Source organism: Castanea sativa, chromosome 7, assembly GCF_040712315.1.
Source record: "Castanea sativa cultivar Marrone di Chiusa Pesio chromosome 7, ASM4071231v1".
NCBI classification, from domain to species: Eukaryota; Viridiplantae; Streptophyta; class Magnoliopsida; order Fagales; family Fagaceae; genus Castanea; species Castanea sativa.
The window spans coordinates 24624761-24644813 of record NC_134019.1 but is presented as its reverse complement, the minus strand read 5'-3'; the positions used below and the strand labels follow the sequence as shown (position 1 = coordinate 24644813).

The following is a 20053-nucleotide window of genomic DNA, read 5'->3' as shown; positions in this document are numbered from 1 at the left end:
TTTTTAAAAGTTAATAAGTAAATTTTCATACTTACCCTTTGCTTCATTTAAAAAAACTCGAACCCCTCTTTAACTAGATTTATTAAATTTTTATACTTACACTTTGCTTCATTTAAAAAACTAGAACCCCGTTTTTAACTAGAGATTAAATCAAAGAAGGTAGTTTTGGAAATTTGTAGCCTATTTAAAAGGTTATGCATTAAATAATATTTCCTTAAAAGTTGAATTTTCTAAACATGACTAATGAAATGAGATGAAGGGGTACACATTTATTATAAATTTTTTATAAAATGATGTGACAATAATTTTTATTGAATATAGATTTCAAGGACCTAAAAAATGAATTTTTGAATCACTTTTTCGTGATTGGTATCTCCAACATCACATTTGATTGGAATGTTTAATTAGTTTCAATACATATGAGTTTTTCTAACAAATTCTTTGTATCATACATATTCAAACGTGTTCATTTGCCCAACATTTTTGGATGTATATATATATATATATATATATATATATGTGTGTGTGTGTGTGTGTGTGTGTGTTCATTTGCCAAACATTTTTGGATATATATATATATATATATATTTTTTTTTTTTTTTGAGAACAAGAAATTACAAACCTTAATCTAGGGTGTGTGAATTTTTTGGGAAAAGAATCTCTCAAGTAGGGTTAAATAAGAGGATGAGCAATGAGAGTGAGTTGAGAATAAATAAAGGTCAGTCCCATTGTTTAAAACTTCCAATATTACCAAGTTTGAAAAATGTGGTCGGTTGATGGTCTTACTTATCTACCAATTTTGAGAACATTGAATTTGGACATTTTTCTCTTTTTAAGTTTGAACATAACCTAGGCATTTATTATGGACTTCAAATGTTAAATTTTTGCATCATCAACAACTACACATGCCCAAGGAAATTTTAATAATAATTATCTTACCTTAATTACTCTCTTATTCTAAATTATTTTAATGTTTGATAATTACAATTTTTTTTTAAGTTTTGACATATAATAGTGGGGTAGATTTCATTCTTATCACACTCACACGGAAAATTATTAGGTACTCAGACTTGCACCCAACGGCTATCAATTAATGCATACATTAAAGTAGTACAATTTTAAGTCATTAGTTGTTATCTAAATAAAGCTCTCTAAAACTTTTTTTTTTTTTTTTTGAGAAACAAAGCTGTCTAAAACTTAGGAGTAATACCTTATACATAATTTGTTTTCTTTTGCCATTTTTCTCTAATCATTTCTTGCTAGAGAGAAACATATCTTTAAAACATCTTTGACAGAGTGAGAGAAAGAGAGCTATGGAGACGCAGACTGCAGTTTCAAGCTTTGCCGTAGAATCTGGGGACATAAGTTCTAAGTTTGATGATGATGGACGCAAAAAACGAACTGGTATATATTTCTCTTTTACTCTTTCTACGAGTACAACTCTTTGAATTTCTTTCTTCCACACCCCCTCTCAAAAAATCAGTAAAGAAATTCCCTGATTTTTTATTGGGTTTCACTTCATTAATTTCTTTCTGGCATGGTTTTGATTTTGTTGAAGGAACTTTGACGACTGCAAGTGCACATATAATAACAGCCGTTATTGGGTCTGGAGTATTGTCTCTGTCATGGGCCCTTGCTCAATTGGGATGGATTGCTGGGATTATTGCCCTGTTGATTTTCTCACTCATCACATTGCTTACTTGTATTCTACTCACTGACTGTTATAGGTCCCCTAACCCAATTACTGGGAGAAGAAATTACAATTACATGGAGGCTGTAAAGAACAACTTAGGTAAGATGATTGCTAACTTTCTGTCAGTCATTAATAATTATCTTATGCATTTTATATATGCATTCATTTTTCTCACATCATGTGGATCTCACAACTGTGTAATATGAGAAAGAAAATAATAGTCGTGTAGCATGAGAGAGAAGATGCGTATATTAAATATGAATCATGTTAACAGGTGCCCTTAAGGCAATTATTAATAAACTATATTCGAAAAATTTTGACACAACTTTTATGAAAATATAAAAAAAGTTGCCAACATAATTAATAGCTTTATCATTTTTTCATAAAAATATTTTTGAAAATAGTTCATTAACCAATACCCTTAGGACATTTGTTAACATTTCTCATTAAATATGTTAGATGTATGAGATACTTATTAAATGTATATATTACGGGGATCTCATGTAATGTGAGAGGAAAGATATATACTTTCTCGATGTTATGAGATACTTATCAGATGAAATATATACTTACTAACAATTTTAGGCCTCATGAACCTATCACATATACAAACTGTGTGATGTGATAGGAAGAATACATTTATCCAATGTTTGCTTTATCAATGTTGGTGTTGTTGCAAACACATCTTTTGATCATCGGAAGATTAAGATATAAGTTGATACTGACTCATTTTCCCAATTATCTTGATATGATACAAATACTTTTTTGTTCAAAATTACTTACTAAAGTGGGTCATATATGAGTAATTATTATGTACTCCTAGAGAGGAAATTATTATGCACTCTCGGAGGACTATAAATGCGCATTCCCTCATCTCACATAAATAGTAGGTCCCACTAATTAAATTCATGGTGGGACCCACCATTCATTCATGTGAGATGAGAGAATATGCATTTATAATATTCCGGGAGTACCTAATAATTTTCCCTCCTAGAGTATGGAGAATTGTGCTTCTTTCTCCTATATTTATAGTTGGGTCTACTTATTAAATTTATGGTAAGGTTCACCGCGAATGTGAGAGGAAGGACACAATTTCTCCATACTCCGAGAGTACTTAAGAATTTTTTGTCATATATATCTTCGAGACTAACTCTCTCTCTCTCTCTCTCTCTCTCTCTCTCTCTCTCTCTCTCTCTCTCTCTCTCTCTCTCTCTCTCTCTCTCTCTCTCTCTCTCTCTCTCTCTCTCCAGGAGGAATCAAGTACAAGCTTTGTGCAGTATCTCAATATTCGAATCTTGTAGGAATATCTATTGGATACACAATTACTGCCGCTATTAGCATGGCGTAAGCATCTAAAATCTCACAAGCATGTGCTTATTTCCTTAGCGATTTACTTTTCGTATTCAAGCCATTGAAATTTTCTTTTCTTTTTCTTTTCTTCTTTTATTTATTTAAAGAAAATGACCTCAATCTTTCCTTTCAGGATAAGTTATACAACCAAAATGAAATTGTATGAAACTCAAATCACAAAACACATACTTAATCCTACATATATAGTTATGTAAACTTATGCTATATTGCTCCAAAAGGAGATATATTGCTATGTTTCTATAAGTTTTATGATAAAGAAATAAATTTTAATTTGATATTTATATGATAGCTATAATATATTTTTAGTTTATTTTCATGTGTTATGAGATGTTTTTTACTTTATTGAAATTTCTAACCTCTTAAACATTTGAAAACTTCAATTACTACACACAATAAATGCTAACAAACTTGTGGAATATAGTAAATGCCTAGCATATATAACAATTGGGTGACCCACAAATAACAAAGTATATATAATGAGAAATGATATGTCCACAACATTTTCACAACATTTTTACAACAAATCCTAAGTGGCAGGATGTTACTGGTTGTTATTGTTGGGGCAAAAAAGTAATCTTAGTGTTAGGTTCAAATTTGAACCAATAACAACTAACCACCTATGATTTGTTATAAAAATGTTGTAAAAATATTGTGGACGTAGCACCTCTCATATATAATAGCCAATACCAATCAAGGATCATTCTAGGAAACAATGATTCCAATTAATCTCTTAAAAATTCGATATTCTTTTCAATTAACATTTCATATGACTTTGCACTCTTTTTTTTTTTCTCCAAAAACAACACATTAAATAATTGAATTATGAAAAAAAAAACTGTAAATTGAAGAAATAAAATAGTTTAGTAGTCAAGAATTATGAAAATTAAGCATAATGAACACATAATTTGCAAATTGAATTATAGAAATTAGGTTGAAAAAATCTAAAACTCGTAAACAATATTTTATTACTCTTAATAAAAAGGTATTTAATTTTAGATTTGAAAACAATCTTTTTTTAGCAACATGCCTTAAATATTAATGTATTAGAAATTTAGAACCACTAAAAATTGTAATGTAATCTTAATAATAATATTAAAAATTTTTAGGGGTTGTAAAATCTGTTTGTAATCCTACTATTTTTTATAACTAACTATAATTTTTTTTAGACAAAAATGCAAAACTAACCCTTTAACCTTCAGTTTATTTCATTTCGGTTCTCTAACTTTCAGTTTTATCATTTCAGTCCTCTAACTTTCAATTTTTATCAATGCAGGATTCCGTTAGAACTCAGTTAGCGGTTACCGTTAATTGAGCCAAAACGACATCGTTTTGGTTTTTTTTTTTTATAATAAATTTCGGAATTTAAAGAAAAAAAGAAAAATCTGTAAAAAAAGAAAAGAAAAAAGAAAACATTTAAGGGGAGCGACTTCCCCTTCCCTTGAAATCAAAACAAAGAAACCGATTGAGAACTCCATCACCTAAAGTGGTATCTTGTTTTTGTATCCCTATCTGTACTTGGTTCCATATTGTTCACTATGGAACCTTGTATCTCATTTCTTTATGATTGTAGATTCTGAAAAATAACATTTGTTTTTGTAATTTATCATTGTCTTTCAGTCTTTTGTTGAATATTGTTTTTGGTTTTCTACATCATCTTTTAGATGGGTTTCTGTTGGAGTATTTTAGGATTTAAATTGTGGGTTGGAAAATTAAAAACGTTTAAGGCTCTCTTCTGGTACAAGTGCTTTTGTTTAAAAGAAATCTTGATCTGTCCTTATTTTTTTTTGTTTTCCTTTTTCCTAATATTATGCACCGTCATTGGAGTTCAGTGATGGAGTTCTGAATCGGTTTCTTCTTTTATCTTTTTTTTGTTTACAGATTTTTCTTTTTTTCTTTAAATTCCAAAATTTATTATATAAAAAAAAGCCAAAACGATGTCGTTTTGACTCAATTAACAGCAGCCCTTAAGTGAGTTCTAACGGAGTCTTGCATTAACAAAAATTAAAAGTTAGAAGACTAAAATGACAAAACTGAAAGTTATAGGACTGAAATGAAAAATACTGAAAGTTAGTGATTCAATTTTGCATTTTTGCCTTTTTTTAATGTTTAATTTTTAATTTTAAGTTTCTTAAAAAGACTAGAAGGGGCCCGATTCATTATTTTGGAAGCCAAACTGTTAAAATCTTCAATTTTGATAAGTAAAAGTATATTATTATTATTATTATTATGGGGGCTAAGATAAATCAGTTCGTCTTTGCCTTCCTTCAGGACTTCATGTATTCTTGACTGTTTGTGTGTGTTGTGAATATCTCATATCTGTATGATGCATTTGAATGTCACTTTTTATGTTATTGTTATTGTTTTTTAAACCAGGGCTGTCAAAAGATCGAACTGCTTTCACAAGAATGGTCATGAGGCGGGATGTCACACATCTAACAGTTCCTATATGATCATTTTAGGGGTCATTGAGATTATTCTGAGCCAAATACCTAATTTTCACGAGCTTGCAGGGCTCTCTTTCATTGCTTCGGTCATGTCCTTCGCTTATTCTTTGATAGGCATTGGACTCTCTATTGCAAAAATAGCAGGTCAGCGATCGATAAAGCACATTTATAACACAAATATCTATGGCATGAGTGTCTTCTGATTATGCTCCCTAGAAAACTAAGTGCTAATAGGGTATGATTTTTTATTTTCTCTTCTTGACAAAGAAAAAAATTTGCCTTGGATTAACACAGATTATATCTTTCTATATTCTATTCTATTTTGTAGAACGGAAAAATGGCTCGACAAGCATCACAGGTGTGACTGTTGGAGTGGATGTGACAAGATCACAGAAGGTGTTTGACAGCTTACAGGCCCTTGGGAACATTGCCTTAGCATATTTTTTCTCCAATGTCCTCATTGAGATACAGGCAAGCCAATCTCTTAACATACAATCATTTTATGTTTGGAAAATACTAGGCTTTTTAATTTTAAGGAAAAAAAGAGTAGTATATTTTGATAATTAAAGAATCACATATATTCATTGATGTGGTTGGAGTATTTCTCTCCAACAAATAAAGTACAAATTGAAAGATTTTCTGGAGTTGTAGCACTTTCCTTCAACTATGTACACAATGTATATGTATATTTTATGGGGTTGGGTAAAGGACTGACCCCAGTTAATTTTAATCAATTACTCAAGTTGATTAAATTATCAAATTATGAAAAGGTTCAATTAAATTTTTTTGAGAACAACCATTATGCCAAAACTAAATTTTATGTAGTAGAAAAATAAATCACAACACACAATATAATTAAGATGAGAAAACTCTACGTTAAAGGTCACCACACCTTGAAGAATCCACTAACAAAGATTGAGGTTACAAGTGAAGGAATGTAACTAATCTTGAAGTACCTACCTAGAGTATAATCTATTGAGCTTCCCAAGGGTAGCTCCAACCCAGTTAGATTACTCTACTCAGTGAACTTCTTTATTATGCCACTTAATATCCAATTCGCTATAGACTTTACGAAAGATAGATTAATTTTATACAAAAGTAACTTGAATTGATAAAATTCTCATGTAAATATCAAATATTTTAAGAAATCTGCAGGGTTTTAAATCATAAGAACATTGGTTCTAATCAAAACTTTAAGAATAGTGTGGAAATTTCCACAAATAACTAACACAATCAAATGTTTATGTTTGAAAACATTATCAAGCAAGTCCAAGACAAAAGCATGGACAAATAACAAACACACCAAAAAAAAAAAAAAAAATCCCATTTGGACATTTTCACAAACACTTCAATTGCACTCACTAATGTACCTGAAATTTCAACTCAAAGGAGTTACTTTAAACTTTTTACTTCTCCCTTTCCTCTATGTTCCTATACAGCCAGGCATATTGTGTAAGATAAAATTTAGAGTGCAGCGGAAACGAAACAAAACAAACATAAACATACTTTCAATTATAGTTGTTTAAGTGTATGGAGGAAAGAAGACTCACTATATGATGATAGTGTTTTTTTTTTTCTTTGCTGAATTATGATGATAGTGTTTATAAGAGGTGTTTTCTAGTCTATGACCTTTACCTTACATATTTCCTTTTGATGGCGATAGGCTATATATATAGGCTAGACTAGGGACCCTTTTAAATTAAGATTTATTCCATAACCTCCTTCTATCAAGGAGTTTAAAAGTTGTAATTTCAAGGTGTTTATTAACCAAAGGGGTTATACCAATTGAGAATTACTTAGAAATTATTATTCATCATAACATCTTTCACAAATAAAATCCTTAAAACATGAGTTTTCATTTATCAATTAAATGTGGGCCACATAAAATTTTCTTAAAATCTTACATTCTCCCATTTTGCCCACTTGACATTTAAATTACTTGATAAATGATATTAACTTTAATATGACCATAATATTACCCATGTCAACTAGTTGTGAACTTCTCCCACTCAAATAAAGAATCCAATACATGAATCATGGCGGTAATACCCTCAATTATAATGAGAACTTCCTTTCATGTATTATAATGTATGGTAATTCTTACATGAGTACTTTATGAGCCATTAATTCTTTATGAATGGACTACCTATGTCCTTTTTTATACATCCCCATGGATTTATCATCCTTATACTTTATGTGCACAATATAAAAATCAAATATTTTCTTCTCCAAAACTAACCAAATTTGTGTCCAAAACATTGAATAATTAGAGAGAAATTAAACACCAAATGAGCTAACAAGTTCCATATGTCCAAAAGACTTTTATATTGCTTTGCTGACAAACCTTTAGTTATGAAATTAACATGTATTAGCTCAATAATTTTAACTCAATGGACACTTTTAGTTTCTTAAAATTCTCTCTTAGACTGAGTTACTTTATGTCGATATGTTTATTTCAACTTTCACAATCATTGTCCTTAGAGAAGAAAATTATAGTCGAGTTATCTTTAAAATCTTTAAAGGTCTTATCATAAAATCGAAAACCTTAAGACCTATCCATAATGCCTGTCTTATAGCTTCATAACATATAGGATATCTTACATGACAAAATCAAATCACTACTTCCAAGTAGTATGTCATTCATATTTAGGCATAAAAACAATACATTTACTCCCACTGATCTTAAGGTATATGCACAAAATAACAAAGTGACTAGTAAAACCAATGGCACAACAAAGTTGGTGAACCTTTATATACTATTAGTGGGATGCCTATATGCCTCACTTTTGCAAAGTATAACTTTTATCGAGAGTCAAACCTTAATGGATCTTGTAAACTAATATAAATAGCTTTCACAAAACCTTTACCTTAAAGGAATAAATTCCTAAGTTTTTACTCTTGAGCAATTAGATCACTCCCACCCTTCTACTTAATTTCTCATTTTAACATACTTTATTCAATGAGATGGGTAATTCATCCACATGAGTACCAAAACATAGATCCACAAACCCAAAGAAAATAAACTTTAATGCTATGAAACTTAAACTTTAATTCTAAATTAACCAATGTCAATTTAGTAGTAAATTTGACCTTCCTATGGGCAAAGGCGCAACATGCATGAATTTACTATAAAACTTTATTCATAAAACTAGTAAATATAAACACTAAGAATCAAATTTTCCATACCTATGGGCCTAGGAAAATCTCATCTTAATGCTACATTCACCAATTTGTTCCAATTAAATTAAAAATAATAATAACCTTCCTATGGGGCCAAGTCATTATCTTCATGAATTAATTGCCACTTAGATGCCTTTATTCCTAATGAAGTCTCATAAAAATTATTGATGTGATTATCATCATGGCTTAGGATGCTAACTCCCATGTCATTTTGATATTCACTACTTCAAATAGCATCATAAAGATCAACTGATCCCAATATTGATCATGATAGTATACACGTAAAAATGACATGAAATAATATTTCAATACATGATAAGTGCAAAGAAACCTGAAATGAACTTAAATAAATGACTCACTTGAATGATCCAAATCTCATACGTAACAATTAACTTTATGAAATAATTGCAAACTTACATGCAACACATTTATCCCCATAATTTATTGTAAAACCTTATGGTTTCCAAAATATTAGGATCATTTGTGTTATCATGCCAAATATATGAAACCACAAAAATAGTCTCTAAAACAATTTACAATTGAAAATTGTACAAATTATTGAGACATGTTTTTCATATGAGCCACCATACTTTCACAAATTATTTTCCAAATAATTAAGATTTTATATCCAAGAAACAAACTTAAATACTTGGATGAGAACTTGATGAATATCAAAATCAAAATCAAATTTATGAACACTTTAAGTGTCTTGGCATGTATTTTAGTTGAATTACCCACTAGTGCACATTAGCATTTTGTAAAATACAATACGTGGACAATTTACGATTAGAGAAAACAATGTCCTTGAGTTGCACATGTAATGAAAAAACAAATTGATACATCATATCTACCTTTGAACCTATGTAGTTCTATATAGATAATAATCTTGTGGATTTCAAATTGATTCTTCCAATCTCAAAACTAAATGGTAATTCGTTACACAAATACCAATAAAGATGCAAAACAAAACTTGTTCTCTAGGATTTAAAGTATACATGCTCTATATTTGCATTCGGCACAACTTAAATTTCATCCCAAAATTAAATTAGTGCATACAAACTTTTACCATAGATGGCAAAAATATACCATGATTGGAAATAATAGAAATTTCTCAAACTAAAATCACTAAACAACATAGCATGAAGGATGACTCTGATACCAAATGTAAGATAAAATTTAGAGTGCAGCAGAAACAAAACAAAAATAAACATACCTCTAGCTACAGTTGTTTAAGTGTTTGGAGAAAAGAAGACTCACTATATGATGATAGTGTTTATAAAATGTGTCTTCTAGTCTATGACCTTTACCTTACATATTTCCTTTTGATGGCGACAGACTATATATATAGGCTAGACTAGGGACCCTTTTAAATTAAGATTTGTTCCATAACCTTCTTCCATCAAGGAGTTTAAAACTTGTAAATTCAAGGTGTTTATTAACTAAAGAGGTTATATCAATTAAGAGTTACTTAAAAATTGTTATTCACCATAACGTCTTGCACATAAAATCTTTAAGACATAAGTTTTCATTTATCATTTAAATGTGGGCCACATAAAGTTTTCTTAAAATCCTACATATTGTTAAAATCTAATTTATTAATCAAGTACTCAAAATTAAATAAGAAAGAAAAGAAAAAAGAAGAGCAAATCATATTGCATTCAATTGATAACTTGAAAGATTTAACAAATTATAAATAAATAAAAAGTAAAACGTAAAAAGATAGTTTGCAACACAAATGTTACAGATGCTTGGCTGAAAAAAATAAATGTCTAAAATAATTTACCAGTGACAATGAAAAAAGAGAAAAAGCAAGGCAACCTTTTATGTTACTAAAACAAAATCACCAAAACTATAAAAAGGAAGAAGACCTTTACTTTCTTTGTCTTTTGGATGACGTTGGAGAATTTTAAATATTTTTAGTTTTTTTAAGAAGAAACTTCACTTAAATTAGTTGATACAGTAGTCTTTATTATTAATTAAACTCCTATAGACAACTGACCCCACCGGTCAAAACTAATTACTGAGTAATTCTGGAGCTTTTCACGCTTGGCAAGCTAAATTGTTTATCCTCATTCCCAGAAGGCAAAAAGAAGACATGTATTAGTTTATTTTATTTTATTTTTGGCTTTCACTTTCTAACATGATAAGGAAGCATGACTTTGCTAATTTATCTGTAGAAGAATCTTGTATGAGTTTATATGCCATTTGTGAGACGGACATGTGGCCCCATATATTATGAGGCCCACATGTCAATCTCGACTCACTATATATTTTCTCCTATTCATGGCATAGATCATATGGAATATATTCTGAATTTTTCTCTTATCATTTCCAACCCTCTCAATCTCAACAACTCCAATGTCTTTTCTCTCTCTTATGGTATATGAGCTCTTTTGGCATGAATATTAAAGGTCTCAACGAAATGCTAGAATATTGACCACTCTTAACTTTGATAATCTCAAGAATTTGGGTTCAATGAAAATTATAGTAATACTAGGGACACAATTAAATGTCATGATAATATCACAACATTTCAAAATTAGCATGCCAACTCACACATGAATTTTTTTAATCTAAAATTTAATTTTTTTTGTATGCTAATATTAGAATTGTTGTGACATTTTGTTGTAGAATAATCTTAGCCCCCAAACATAATCCCTAACCCTTTAAAAAAATTAATGAAAGTTCAAATAAAAATTAAAATGAGTCCAAATAACATTAGAAATAGCCCCAACAACAATAAGATTAGACCAAACAACAACGAATGAAAAAAAATGTTCAACAAAAGCTCATTCAAAAAAAAAAAAAAAAAAAACCTTTTGAATAAAAACCTTAACCATTCAGATTCATAACTCGTTCAACTCATTCCATAAAAATAATTAAATAATCTCTTAAAATTTCATTTTCTTAAAAATTGTACCAAAAGAGAGATTGTGGTAGTGAGTTCTCCTCGATGATGCTGTGAGCTCTACTCCTTAGCAGCTTGGCTCACAATTGAAAAATGTATCTTCCATTGCTCTCTCTTACTTTCTTCATTTTTCTCTTCTCTATCATCATTTCAAACTCTTTCTTACTTTACTACTTTTAGCATAGCATTCTCAATTCTCACTTAATTTCTCATTAGTCTAATTTTGCATTTTTATTTTGTTTGAAGAAAGATATTGTAAAACTTCATGTATGTGCATTTATTTTTTATAATGTCAATATATTGTAGTTATCTTTTTATTAGATTTTTTATAATTTAAATTTCTTACTAATCACTCTAGAAAATATTCCTAGAGCGGTCACTACTCATTTTATATATAGTATAAGGTAGTATAAGACAAGAAATCAAGTCCCACCAGTTTAGGTTGCATCACTTTATGTGTTTGCGACCTTATGAAGTGACAAATATATATTGTTCTAGTCATAGACTAGTAAAATCAATAAACTTTCATTCTGAAAATCAGTTCTTCTACTTTTAATTTTCCTGAATGTATCTAAATATTGTTGGCTAAACTTTCATAAATTGTAGGATACGCTAAAATCAAGCCCACCAGAGAATCTAGTCATGAAGAAAGCTAGTGTCATTGGAGTCTCAATTACCTCAGTCTTTTACTTGTTGTGTGGAGGTTTGGGCTATGCAGCATTCGGGGATCTTGGACCTGCAAATTTTCTAACAGGATTTGGTTTTTACGAACCTTACTGGCTTGTTAACATAGCTAATATTTGCATTGTTGTCCATCTTATTGGAGCTTACCAGGTAATTCTCAAAGATGACCAGCCTAGCTAGCTAGAATCGATTATAAGCTAGCTCGGATGGTGTTCAGTTTTTGTTAAGGTGACACATATTATTGCCCAACTAGTGCAAACCTATGGTATATGCATATACTTGTAGAACAAGCAAACTGATCTTAATTTTAATTTATGGTTACTTTAAGGTTCTCTAATATGTAAACTCTACTTTGAATTCATTGTAAATACAATTCATATAACAATGATATAGCATCAACGGATAGTACAATTTGTCTAAAATAAGTAAGTGATCACATCATGAAGCTAATCTTATGTTAGTATATACCACTTAAATGAAGTGAGAAAAAAAAAAGGAATATTATTCCACACATATGCAATAAGGTATATAATTTGTCCTTAATGCATTATTTCTTTCATAAAATGTGTATGACACAATTATATGAACTCTGCATTCTGAATGAAATAGCACATTCATGGGCAACATGCATATTTTTGGTGAATGAACTGCTTTATGTTGTAATTAGATTGAAATTTATACTTTATTCAAATTCTTTATCATCATCGTCGTCGTCATCTTCTTATTTTGTTTGGGGAAAGTAAGTTCTAATTATGCATGTAGGGTCTTCTAGTTGTTCTTCATTTCTTCTCTTCTTTGGAAATAATTAAGTTGTTATTATGCATATGTATAGCTATTCTCCCAGCCAGTATACCAGCTTGTGGAAGATTGCTGCAAAAACCGGTGGCCAGAGAGTAATTTCATAGTAGAAGAACATCAAATTGTCATTCCATTTGTTGGAAATTTCAACATAAATTTCTTCCGCTGCATATGGAGAACAGTGTATGTGATATTTACGACTGTGATCGCGATGCTCTTTCCAGTCTTCAACAGTGTTTTGGGTTTAATTGGAGCTGCCTCATTCTGGCCATTGACAGTATATTTTCCAATAGAGATGTACATTTCACAGGCTAAAATCCGCAGTTTTTCTCTTAAATGGTTCGGGCTAAAGACGTTAAGCTGGGTTTGCTTCATTGTAACTATTGTTGCTGCTGTTGCATCCATTCGAGGCATTATCATCAATCTCGGTCACTACAAGCCTTTCAAGTCTGTTTCCTAATTAGTGTGCGTGTGGGGATAAGTGAGTTTGCCCTGAAGGAAGGATATTCGAGTACATTGATAACTTGTCTAGGATTTATGGAATGAAACGCATGTTATTGGTTTTCTTACTATTTTCTAGAGAATGCATTCCTGGGATTTGCTTTGATCATGTGTTTTGGAGCTCCAAATTTGATAGGTAAAAGTGTGTTCTTAAACTTAAAACACAATATATCTTTAACCAGTGGCAACAATCAATCCCTATTAACCACTGAGCCAAGACTTTGATTGATGCAGACCTCCTAGTACAGTATATATTTATCTGGTTCAACTTAAAAGAAAAAAAGCTAATTCCTTCTACCACAAAAAACTTAAAACTACTTGTGCTCTCAATGGACAGTTGATGATTCCCTCGTCCTTTTTATTTAGAGAAGAGAAATAATAGAGGGCATGTGCCTCAAAAGACTAAAGTCACTCATTTTTAAAAGTGCGGGGCTAAATTAATGAACCCTTTAATTGGATTATATGTCCTCATGGTCGGAGATTAACAGCCATGAAAGAAGATTTCATGCAAACACAAGCAGAAAGAGAACCTGGCCGAAAATAAGTCAGTAAAAAGCAATTTGCTACTAGTAATAAGGTTCTTTGGAATTTAAACCCTTCAGGGCCTTTAACACAACAAATTTCGCATGCAGATATAGATAATGGCGTGCAAGACACTTCCAACATAAAATTAACGTGAATGCTACTTTACTAATGTCAGGATTTATACAGGCAAAGAAAAAGAAAAAAAGAAAAGAGCTAGGTGATTAAGCCACAGAAACACGTAATTTGTGTTTTCAGGAGCTGTTGTATGCGAAAATATTGTTTTCTTTAATTTATACGAGGGGCAATCTGCGAAATTCTTTCATCTTCCAGAAGTGCATATGGATCAATATATTGTGGTGGAGAAATAGGTGTGCTGCTTCCGTCATGGACAAAGGTTGATCCAAAATACTGTCAGAGGTGAGGAAAATTTAGCTTTCAATAAATGCCAAGCCTCATAAATAAGTACATAACGAAATAATGAAAAGACTCAAACTTTCATACTCTGTCTCACGTGTGCATTACAAGCAGCAACGATTTAAGCTAATACAAAGCAGTAGAGTACAGCCAACAGGTCATAAATGATGATAAGAAAAATCTCTCTTATTGTTCCTTTTATTATTATTATTATTTTTATTACTATTATTATTATTATTCGTTCAAGGATCTGCATCTCTCTAAAACCTCACCAATCTAATCTGATCTTGAAATAGAAAAATATCCCTATGTTTTGTCTATTTTTTCAATTTCATTAACATATGCTGAGTTGGTCTAACCCCTTTTAGTTCTATAACAATGAAGCTAGTTGTGGAAAAATAAAAATCCCAGAAATTAATCTATAGCAAAACCATAGCAGAAACACTCATTCAAAACAGCTACTTCCTATATGATCTTGCAAATTTCATACTTCTGATGACCCCATTTTTTACCCCTTACCAAATGATCACATGTTTCAAATTTCTGTAATAATATCAGACTTTAAACTAGTAAAGCCAAGCAAAACGTTAAGATGCTTAACATTGTCTGGAATACAATTAGTGTCTAGTTAACAGAAACAACATAAGAAGATTCACATATCAAGGTCAAGAGAGATCTTACAAGGTAGAGAGCTGTAAACAATGCAATGGCTATTAGGATCAATGGCCAAAATCCTAAGAAAAATGTTCCTCCAGTTGTTAATAGAAGTTTAGCCCGAGGAATTAACCCCTGGAACAAACAAAGATGGTCAATTGCCTTTTACGATGTGTCCATGCCACAAACACAAAGCAAAAGAACTCTAAGATTTAAGTCCACTCAAATAAATCAGAGGACCACTACTATTATATTTAATTTATTGGAAGAGAAACAAATATATCAACCAAATATTGCTTACAATTCATTAAAATTTTAATCAATTACCATCTCTTTATCTCTGATGTTACGAAAACTACTCAGCCTCTTACTCAAGGGTAACTAACATATTATGAGGATCACATGCCATATGAAAATTATGAATCAATCATTAATTATATTCAAAATAAAAAAGGCCAATTCAAGAAACCCAGTTCCAAAGAGTAAGCACAGATTTGGTTAACTTAAGTGCAGATTAAACAAAAGGTTTTGACAATTTATAATGCATTTTGTATGTTGATGATGAATACTCTACCAAGGATAAAAGAGGTGGGATAAACTTAGTTCAAGAAAAGTATTACTCTAAAATCATGTACTAATTGCTACTCATAATTAAGTTTCAGTTCCTTCTTTGTTCCTCTTTCCTTTTAGTCTCCATTATAGAATGTTTGACTCAGTGTCCTAAGCCCGCTCTTGAATTTTTTAGGTAAATGATAGTTTCTTCCATATGCTGATCTTCATGAATTCCAGGGTATAAAGAATTTAAAGAATATACTACAGGACTGTGACTTCAAGCCTGAGACGGACTGACGCAAGACAGTCCCAATGAAATCATTCAGCTAAGAGTATTAATTAATTAATATAAAAAGGTAAATGTGTCAACCTCAAGGCCTTCACTGTTCAAGGCCATGGAGCGCTCCCTTTGATTAGATAGGCTTTTCTCAAGTTCAGTTGAGACTGCATTTCTATTTGAATTTCCTCTATCCTCTTCCTCCAAGCTTATCTCATTCTCCAGCCCATAGTTGTTCCTTTTTTTTTCTTCAAGCAGTGAAGTTGGAGTCATACCCCTCCTCCTCAGTTCCTTCATAAATAACGATTCAGGAGGTTCTTCACCTGAAAAACATTGACCAAAGGTGAAATTAACTCAGAGGATAATTATAATATTACCAAGGTGTGGCAGGAAAAAAAATTACAAATGAATACCTCATATAGCTCAAATATATTGTCCTACACCCATCAATGAAGCTATAAGATATTCCAGCATCTTCAAAAACCAAAATCCCCAGAGGCATTTCTTAAACTAATCCCAAGGCATTTATATATGCCTTTATGTTATGAAATTTAGGCGGGAGGTCTCATTAGTAATATGCCTCACAAGCAAATTTGATCAAAAGTGAGCCTATCATGTATTTCAGATGCTTTTAGGAATTGAAGTGAGATGTATGCCTCATTGACTAACTTTTCTACAAGTGTTATAAATGATTAAATATCATAGATGATTAAAACCATGTTCATCTTCTTTTTTCTATATATGAATCATGCTTTGCCCCCTTCAGTAACTCCAAATCCGCAATCATACGAAAATCATTTCATTGAATCATGACTATATGCTCTAAAGATGTTCAAAAACAGAGAATTTTTGTTTTATGTTATTTTCAATTATTGCTAGGACTCTCTCTCTCTCACTCATGAAAAACCTAATATATTAGTAAAGTACCGTAACTTATGCTTTAGATATTTTTATATATTTAAAATAGCAATACAAATTAAATTGTCAAATTCAGTGTTTCACAAAATATACTTTCTGCTTCCCTGGGAGAGTTCCCCCCCCCCCCCCCCCCCAAAAAAAAAACCATAAAAGAGGGTAAAAAAAAAAAAGGAACAAGGGCTATAACATCCTTCATATCAATATCATGAATGGAAACATACTCCAGAAAGCACCAAGAACAAAAACTTGAGTTTACTTTAGTCATATATAGTATGTTTCACCAAGAATTTCCTAGTCCTTACTTTTAGGAATAATTATGGAATTGCTACCTCTTTATTTAGCACAATTAATATACCTCAACTCCACCTTTGTACTCAGATAATCTTCTTTCCGTTAAAAACTAACGTTAAAGAAAATTTGCTGCTAACTCTTCGTTTATCGATCATCATATCCTATGAATTGACACAGCCACCCTATCTCAAAAAAATCAAAAACTCCGCCTTTCCTTGACAGATAGCTCACATCTAGACAAATACAATCATCATCATTATTCTTTTCCGACAAATCACTTTGGTGGATGTGCCCTTCCTCGTGCATATTTCTTCCTTTTTCACACAGGTTTCATGTTCCTATAATCTCACAAACTAATGATTGCTTCATTTGTTTCTTAAAAGGCAACAAAGAAAAATCCCAAAATCATATTATATATATATATATCGAACCCAATGTTTTCATTTGAGATGATAAAATTGATCTCTGTCACTGTCATGGTAGTTGTGTATATAACAGTGGTTAGTTATGAATACTTACAAAAATAAAAATAAAAAACCATTTGGGATAAACAGAGACAAACAGAGAGCCGTGATGAAAAGTTTTTACTGCTGGAAGCATTCCGGTCCACATTAGATGTTGCAAGCAGTTACAAAATATTAAATAATTCCCAACAGAAGACTCGAATTCCACATATAGATATAGTTTTCACCACTAAGAAAAATCAAAATTTATTAACTTGGTAAGAACATGCCACTATTTCAAATTGGTATGTATCAAATTAGAATACGATAATAGGTCCAAGGTGTCTAACCATTGTGTTACGAATTCACCTAAAATTCTTTCCTTTTCTCACACTATTTCTTTCTAATTTCTGCTTTGAAAATTACCCCCCCCCCCCCCTTCCACGTTATTTTCAACAACCAAAAGTAAAATTAAAGAACTTCAACGCAACCAAACAGTGTTACAATTGTGGGTTCAAGTTAGTTGAACTAGTAAAGTCTCTTGTCCTTGCCTAAGGGACTTGGATTCAAATCTCATCTACCCAAAAACCAATTGGTGTCTTGGGCTAATAACAATCATCATGGAATGAGTGTCGTAGGTTCAAATCCTATTATCTATCAAAAAAGGGTACTTCAATTAATTTCTAAAATCGTTGACAAAATACAAGGAAATTAAAGCCTTTACAAACTTCACTTCCAACTAACTTTTCCATATTAGTTTAACCAACATAACGGAAAACATGAGTTTGGAAACGTAAACTCAATTTCCTTTTATGTTCTTTTTCTTCATTTTTTTCATAGCCAAACAGAGACTTAGGACTTTCCTCTCTAATAAATAAATAAAAAAAGGAAAAAAAGAAAAAGAAAAGGAGAAAATACCCATATCAGAGAAAACGTAAAAAGCAGGAAAAGGAAGAAGAGTAAGTATAAAGAAGCTTGCCATTATTGCTCTGGTTGTCGGTATCTCGACCTTCACAACAGACCCTAAAGCTTCTGTTGGTGTAGTAGTATCTTGAATTCCTAGAAGTAGATGAAGCAAACCTCGGGACCCTTTTCCTGGAATCCGATTCCCGGAAAACCCAGCTGGATTTTCCAGGATGGGAAGTGGAAATCGAAGTGAAAGTCGGTTTCAGAAGCTGTAGAGAGGCCATTTGGATAAATAAATAAAAAAACAATTGTGGCAGAGACAGTGAAAGTGAGAGAGAGAGAAATTTATAAGCGAAATTTCATTGAGAGAGAGAGAGTGTGTGATATTTGTGAAATAATATTATTAAAAAATGGAAATGGGTTTGAGAGGAAAAGCAGAGCAAAGCAAATATGTCTCTATTGATAGAGAGCAAAGAAGAAGAAGAAGAAGAAGAAGAAGCAAGAAACAGGGAGAGAAAGAGGCGGGGAGTTGGCTTATTTTAGTGTCGGAGTTCTGTTCGTGGCTAACGTGCACGTAGAGTGGAGATTCGTTTGTGGCTACAAGTTGCGGTTAGTTTTTACTTAAGAGTGTGTGTTTAGAATAGTGGTGAGTGGTGACGTCCAGCAAGAACCAAAGTTATCAATTCCGTCACGGGTTAATTATCTACGAAGCAACTATATTCCATATTCACTTAAATTTTGATTAACTTTATCTATTTTGGTATGTTTTATTAGATTCCGGTTGGTATGCCAATAAATCACTAACTTATTATTATTATTTTCCTTAATGTTCTTGTTGTTCCAGGCTTTTTTTTGTTTGATGAACAAAAAGAGATAGGGCGACCATTGTGATTCATCCCCTGGACGTGACCATAGAGGCGCCCCTGTTAAGAAATGTTAGATTGAGCCATGACTACTGTGATCCGAGGTGATTACAAACCTCACCCTAGTACCACGAGAGAGCTGGCAGCTAGGGGCTAACTAAAAAAGGATCCCCACATTCCTCCCCAAGTACATGCTCAGCTCGAACTACAGACCTTGTTATTCCAGTTTATTAACTATGAATCATCAATATTTCACCTCTGATCTAAATTTTGATTTAATTTTTCCATTCCGGTTTATTCATTAAATTTCAAACAATATTAAATTTTGACCCATATGTGAATAAATCACTAACTTTTTTTTTTCCCTTCTTGTTCTAGTTTATTAATTACGAATCACTGTTATTCTATCTTTACCCTAAATTTTGATTTATTTTATCCATTTCAGTCTATTCCATTAAATTTTGATCAATATTATGATTCCAACTAATATGTGAATAAATCACTAACCTTTTTTTTTTTTCCTCTCCTTCTTATTCTCCTTGTTCCAATCAATTAACCATGAATCACCCATATTCCATCTCAATCTAAATTTCAATTCATTCTATCTAATTTAGTATGTTTTATTATATTT

At 31.3% G+C, this 20053-nt stretch overlaps 2 protein-coding genes across 3 annotated transcripts; one reads left to right on the top strand and one right to left on the bottom strand.

Annotated features, from left to right (window-relative positions):
- The first annotated feature begins 1313 nt into the window (after positions 1-1313).
- On the top strand, positions 1314-13587 carry LOC142644204 (amino acid permease 6-like). Its single transcript, XM_075818862.1, has 7 exons — positions 1314-1404; positions 1559-1792; positions 2944-3037; positions 5438-5652; positions 5837-5979; positions 12203-12430; positions 13113-13587. The coding sequence occupies exons 1-7, from the start codon at positions 1314-1316 to the stop codon at positions 13536-13538; spliced, it is 1431 nt and encodes a 476-aa protein (XP_075674977.1). The 3' UTR covers positions 13539-13587.
- Positions 13588-14120: 533 nt separating this feature from the next.
- LOC142642426 (uncharacterized) lies at positions 14121-19116 on the bottom strand. 2 transcript variants are annotated; one of them, XM_075816775.1, is made up of 4 exons: positions 18633-19078; positions 16095-16324; positions 15200-15307; positions 14121-14512 (listed from the first exon to the last, which is right to left on the bottom strand). In XM_075816775.1, the coding sequence occupies exons 1-4, from the start codon at positions 18841-18843 to the stop codon at positions 14390-14392; spliced, it is 672 nt and encodes a 223-aa protein (XP_075672890.1). In that variant the 5' UTR covers positions 18844-19078; the 3' UTR covers positions 14121-14389. The 2 variants fall into 2 exon arrangements, with proteins under 2 accessions (XP_075672890.1, XP_075672891.1); XM_075816776.1 differs by lacking the exon at positions 15200-15307 and having other exon boundaries at positions 18633-19116.
- Between the last annotated feature and the right edge of the window lie 937 nt (positions 19117-20053).

Excerpts from the sequence above, each read along its gene's own strand:
- LOC142642426 (XM_075816775.1), bottom strand. The coding sequence starts at position 18,843 with ATGGCCTCTCTACAGCTTCTGAAACCGACTTTCACTTCGATTTCCACT. Across the intron at positions 16,325-18,632 it reads CGACAACCAGAGCAATAATG|GTGAAGAACCTCCTGAATCG; the intron begins GCAAGCTTCTTT and ends AATGTTTTTCAG. Across the intron at positions 15,308-16,094 it reads TGAACAGTGAAGGCCTTGAG|GGGTTAATTCCTCGGGCTAA; the intron begins GTTGACACATTT and ends TGTTTGTTCCAG.
- LOC142644204 (XM_075818862.1), top strand. The coding sequence starts at position 1,314 with ATGGAGACGCAGACTGCAGTTTCAAGCTTTGCCGTAGAATCTGGGGAC. Across the intron at positions 1,793-2,943 it reads GGCTGTAAAGAACAACTTAG|GAGGAATCAAGTACAAGCTT; the intron begins GTAAGATGATTG and ends CTCTCTCTCCAG. Across the intron at positions 5,980-12,202 it reads ATGTCCTCATTGAGATACAG|GATACGCTAAAATCAAGCCC; the intron begins GCAAGCCAATCT and ends CATAAATTGTAG.